General features: G+C 34.6%; 1 protein-coding gene across 1 annotated transcript in view; it reads left to right on the top strand.

The window, feature by feature from the left end:
- LOC107713925 (inhibitor of Bruton tyrosine kinase-like) overlaps positions 1-5,994 on the top strand; it is a 38,109-nt gene that overhangs the window by 27,554 nt on the left and 4,561 nt on the right. Inside the window, exon 26 of the mRNA XM_016519593.1 lies at positions 847-1,032. Within this exon, the coding sequence (XP_016375079.1) occupies positions 847-1,032 (186 nt within the window). The remainder of the gene's footprint in view (positions 1-846; positions 1,033-5,994) is intronic.

Below are 5,994 nucleotides of genomic sequence, written 5' to 3'. Positions count from 1 at the left end.
CACTGAAGACTGGAGTAATGATGCTGGAAATTCAGCTTTGATCACAGAAATAAATGAGATTTTAATGTATATTAAAATAGAAAAACCTTGTTTTACATCATAATAATATTTCACAATATTACATTTTTCCCCTGTATTTTTGATCAAATAAATGCAGCTTTGATGAGCAGAAGAGACTCCTTTAAAAAACATTAAAAATCGTTCTGATCCCAAACTTTTGAACAGTAGTGTATACTAATCAGTGTTATTTTAGTATTTAAATACTACTGGTTTTAATAAATAGTTTGAATTAGTTTTTATTTTCTGTTCATTTTCATTTTAGTTAAAGTTAGTAATTTTGTGTTTTATTTTTTAACATGTCTAGTTTTTATTCATTTGTATTTCAGTGTTAGTTATTGTAGTACATCAGGTTTAACTTAATAAAAATTTGATTTTTTTTTCTTGACAACTAGCTGAAATAGTACATTTTTAAAAAATATTTTGTTTCAGTTAACATTTATTTTATTTCAAGTAATAAAAACATTTAAATTTAACAACATTTAACATTTATCAAGGTGTAAAAATAGTACTGCAGTAATGATTCCTAATGCATTGAATAGCGCATTAACTATTTTCAGTTTTTAACCATTAAAAAGTAAAAGACCATCAAAAAATTAAATAAAAGATGGAAACATACTGTATATGCATAACTAAACAATAACGGTCACTTTATATAAAGGGAATTAGTTGAAGTGTCCTAGCTTAAGTCTATGGGTGATTTTGGCAGAGCCATTAACTTCGGCTCATTCGGACACAGTGATTGGCTAATGATGTTTTCGTCTAAACCTTATGTCGTTGTGTCGTCAGGTCGACAGCAGTTCAGTCCCCGCCCTCCTCCTGTTCCTTCCGGGATCTTCTAGTTGAGGAGGAGCGGCGTGAGAAACCCTCTCCAGTGTCCCCAGTGACGGCCAGGAGTCCAGCGGTGCCGCCGATGTGTGCCAAAAGAGTGACTTTTCAATGTGCCGAGAGCAGCGACCCGGAGAAACCAGCAGGGTGAGGATCATCTCATTCAGTGCACCATATCCGTTCACTAAACACCCGATGCACATCACACGCTAAACTGGAAACACTTCCAGTCTCACGTTATATTAAGTGGCCTTAACTACTATGTACTTACATCAAAAAATAAGTACAATGTACTTATTGTGTTCATATTGTATTGCGAAACATTGCTGCTGCTATTGAGGTGGGATACGGGTGAGGTTAGGAACAGGTTTGGTGGGTTAAGGGTGGGTTAAGGGTGGGTTAAGGTGTAAGCGATGGGTCAACAGTGTAATTACAGAAACTAATTACAGATGTAATTACATGCAGGTATTTTTTTTATTAAAGTACCATGTAAAAACATGTATGTACGCCGTAAGTGCATTGTATCAAATGATTAATTTGAATGCAAGTACATAGTAGTCAAGGCCACCTAAAATAAAGTGGGTCCACACTTTCAAATCTGATCTAAATCTGATTGGCTGGATGTACACGATCCCGCTTATTACTCGACACAAAAGTAATTTTGTGTTTTATTTTTTAACATGTCTAGTTTTTATTCATTTGTATTTCAGTGTTAGTTATTGTAGTACATCAGGTTTAACTTAATAAAAATTTGATTTTTTTTTCTTGACAACTAGCTGAAATAGTACATTTTTAAAAAATATTTAGTGGGTCCACACTTTCAAATCTGATCTAAATCTGATTGGCTGGATGTACACGATCCCGCTTATTACTCGACACAAAAATTGTTTACTATTGTCCTTTTGCATTATTGACACACTATTTTCCTATTGAATATTGTAAAGCTGCTTTGACACAAACTGTATTGTTGAAAGCGCTGTATAAATAAAGGTGACTTGACTTGATTTGACAAAATATTGATCTGAGTTCAAATATTTTATTGGCTCAAAGAGCAAAGCTTCTGCTAAGAAAAACAGTTCCTAACAAACGGCTTAGTCGGACATTTATGGCGTAATGTGCAGTCGTATCACTAATTACACAGCTTTTCAACACATAAGTAAAGATGAGGACGTAAAATGTTATTCGAGAAGAAAGCATTTTAAAATCATACCTGTTTATCTTAAATTCATTACAGTGTACGAAACAGTTGTTATGGCAACAATACGAACACTTTAACAAAGTTACAGCAGTCCTATTGTTAATACTGAAGTGCCAGCCTCAAATACCAGTGTTATATTTGGCATTTCTAATGATGACGGTTGTTATCAGAAAATAAAACCCCTCAGAATGATGCGAATGACCAATGAGAATCAAGTATACCAGAGAGCCGTGTAATAATAATGTTTATCGCCGCTCATGAAGCCTCAGAAGCTGAAATGATAAGGGCGTTACATTTGACCAATCACAACAGCCTGGGCAATCAGCTGACCCATCAGAGCAGACTGACACTAAAACAGAGGCAAAGAGATGCTACAACAGTGTACAGTATGAGAAAAACTGTGTTTTTTAAACTTTAAATTGCGAAAGTATTCTAGCAGACCCCAAAAAATTAAATTATGAATTGCATTTCCGGGGTTGCTTTCTCTGTAAAGGATTAAGGCAAAATAAGGTGCTGCCTCCCTTTGAAACAGTCTGCTTGCAGTTCACCAATGATGCCTTACATTTCTTCTTTTGTAGACGCTCACTAGGTTTTGGGTCAGAGCTCTTGTTGTTCTGGTTCTCATTCATCTGTATGCTCCATCAGGTGGCACTGTAATGCTTCTCTATAACATGTATAGCCTGTGAGTGAGCAGTCTTATATGATTGCGCAGCTGTAGTCAGTGGGACTGAAGTCAGTCATGTTACAGTGCATCTGCCGACACGCTGTTTTGTGTGTGTGTGTTTAGGCTGATGCTTGGAAGAATGATTCTTGTTCCTTTGTTTTCTTTTTTGTTTTCTTTACTTTTTTCTCAAAGAAATGGAATGTGCTTAGAACTGCAGCAAGTGAAATGACCCTGAACTTGCTCTGTATTTAACGGTCCGTTATTTCTTTAACTCAGCCGATAAAAAGCTACATTTTATTTGTTGTATTTTATAGAAAAATATGGCGTTCCATACTTTCCCCAATGATCTACTTTAAACAATGTGGAAATGAATAGCTATGAAAAATTGTTTAAAATATAAAAGTAGCTTTTAGAATTTAAAGATCATTTTTCACAACCAAATTAAAAAGCTGTCCACCGTTTGGAAGCAATAAAGCGGTTTAGATTTTTTATAATAAATATACAAAGAAATATTATTTTAAATATATACATTACCATTCAAAAGTTATTTTTTTAATAAATTTTTTTTTTTTTGAAAGACAATCCCTCAACAAGGCTGCATTTATTTGCTAAAAAAAAATAGAGCAAGATCTGTAATATTGTGAAATATTAATAGAAAATAGTAATATATATTAAAATGTAATTTATTTCTGTGATCAAAGCTGAATTTTCAGCATCATTACTCCAGTCTTCAGTGTCACATGATCTTCAGAAATCATTCTAATATGCTGATTTGCTGCTCAAGAAACATTTCTGATTATTATCAATGTTGAAAACAATTGTGCTGCTTCATATTTTTGTGGAAACTGATGTGTTTTTTTTATTTTTTAGGATTTATTGATGTATAGAAAGTTCAAAAGAACAGCATTTATTTGAAATAGAAATTTTAAATGTCTTTACTGTCAATTTTGGTCAATTTAATGTGTCCTTGCTAAATGACAGTATTGAATACGTACAAAAAAAAATAAGTTTTATGCAGAAAAAAGTAGCTGATAAGATCATACACTTATCATACTACTAGTTTCTGTCCTTTATTCAAATCCACCCCCATCTGTAGATCGTCTCATATGTTGGTCTGGAGTCTTGCAGCATGACGGCAATACAAACCAAAGTGACCATGTTTTGGCTTTTGTTGCTTCGTCGCAGTCGTGGCTGGTTTGTTCACTGTGTTTATTACGCAAGCCAGTGTTATCTGAAGTTCAGATGATTCAGATGGTTGTGTTGTTATTTAAGAGTGGACCGTGATGCTAAGGTGCCAAGTCACCTTTATTTATATAGCACTTTTGGACTGTCCAGCTTTTAATGTACAGAGAAAACTCTTTTATGAAGTGAATTCACTTAAAGAGTTATTTAGTAAAATTTTGCCAGGAAAAGTTTTATCACCTTAATGTAAAAAATCTTGTGTGATATAACTCGTTATAAGCTGGTTTTTATTGTATTTGTTATACTTGTATTTATTAAATACATTGCCATGAAAATAGCCTTTGATGCTGAAATGGAATTAAATAAATATATACTATACTATATAGCGCTTTTAACAATATAGATTGTGTCAAAGCAACTTTACAGTATTAAAGGGTTAGTTCACCCAAAAATGAAAATTAGCCCATAAATTACTCACCCTCAAATCATCCTAGGTGTATATGACTTTCTTCTTTCAGACGAATCCAGTCGGAGTTATATTAAAAATTGTCTTTGATCTTTCAAGCTGTTTAATGCCACTCAGCGGTGGCTCAAAAATATCCATATTCAAAACGTAATAATCACTTTAGCTAACCAAGGGTAACGTGTAAAGCGTGAAAAGTAACGGCCCTAGTACTGAGCCTTGAGGTACTCCATGCTGCACTTGTGAATACAATCCAAGTTTAATCAGTAGTTTAAACATATTTTATTGGACTGTCCAGCTTTTAATGTACAGAGAAAACTCTTTTATGAAGTGAATTCACTTAAAGAGTTATTTAGTAAAATTTTGCCAGGAAAAGTTTTATCACCTTAATGTAAAAAATCTTGTGTGATATAACTCGTTATAAGCTGGTTTTTATTGTATTTGTTATACTTGTATTTATTAAATACATTGCCATGAAAATAGCCTTTGATGCTGAAATGGAATTAAATAAATATATACTATACTATATAGCGCTTTTAACAATATAGATTGTGTCAAAGCAACTTTACAGTATTAAAGGGTTAGTTCACCCAAAAATGAAAATTAGCCCATAAATTACTCACCCTCAAATCATCCTAGGTGTATATGACTTTCTTCTTTCAGACGAATCCAGTCGGAGTTATATTAAAAATTGTCTTTGATCTTTCAAGCTGTTTAATGCCACTCAGCGGTGGCTCAAAAATATCCATATTCAAAACGTAATAATCACTTTAGCTAACCAAGGGTAACGTGTAAAGCGTGAAAAGTAACGGCCCTAGTACTGAGCCTTGAGGTACTCCATGCTGCACTTGTGATCGATATGATACCTCTTCATTCACTGCTACGAATTGATGGCGGTCAGATAAGTACGATTTGAACCATGCTAATGCACTTCCACTAATGCCAACAAAGTTTTGTAGTCTATGCAAAAGAATGTTGTGGTGATGTCTAGCGGCAGGTTCTTCAGGACGTTTCTCTCTCCAGCATGTGTCGCGCTGATCTGACCTGAGCCTGCAGATGTGTGTGACTGTGGCCAGGTGTCTCTCTGTCTGTCTGTCACATCAGCTGCCCGCTGTGCTCGTGTTTGACTCCAGCACTCAAGCACAGGGCTGAATATTTATCAGCAGCGCTCCACTGCCCAGCTGTGATCGTAATCTCTATTGATAAGGGCAAACTTTGTCACAAACACACTCATCCCTGGGGCTCGACGTCACCTGTGTTTACGAGCACACGCTGAGAAGGCAGTAGCCAGTCGGACTGGCTTTAGAAACTTACCATGTATCATTGTTCTCAGGCGAAAATATTTTTTTGTGTGTGTGTGTTGTGTATTATTTAAAGTTTTTAATTTGTGCTCATTAATGGAATCATTTCATGACTTTCAGTACTGTGAACATTTCTGGACCGCCTGCATTCTTCCAACAATGTAAACAGAACGATGTTGTAAAATATGCAATATACAAGTACACTGTCCATTCTTTCAACCTAAAACTAACTAATAGAACATCAGCAGTATCATTAAAGGAATAGCTCACCCAAAAATGAAAATTTGCTGAAAATGTATTG

This window comes from Sinocyclocheilus rhinocerous, unplaced genomic scaffold, assembly GCF_001515625.1.
Source record: "Sinocyclocheilus rhinocerous isolate Xijiao unplaced genomic scaffold, SAMN03320098_v1.1 scaffold1470, whole genome shotgun sequence".
Classification (NCBI taxonomy): domain Eukaryota; kingdom Metazoa; phylum Chordata; class Actinopteri; order Cypriniformes; family Cyprinidae; genus Sinocyclocheilus; species Sinocyclocheilus rhinocerous.
Note: the sequence above shows the minus strand (reverse complement) of the source record. Positions and strands in the feature narration are given on the sequence as shown.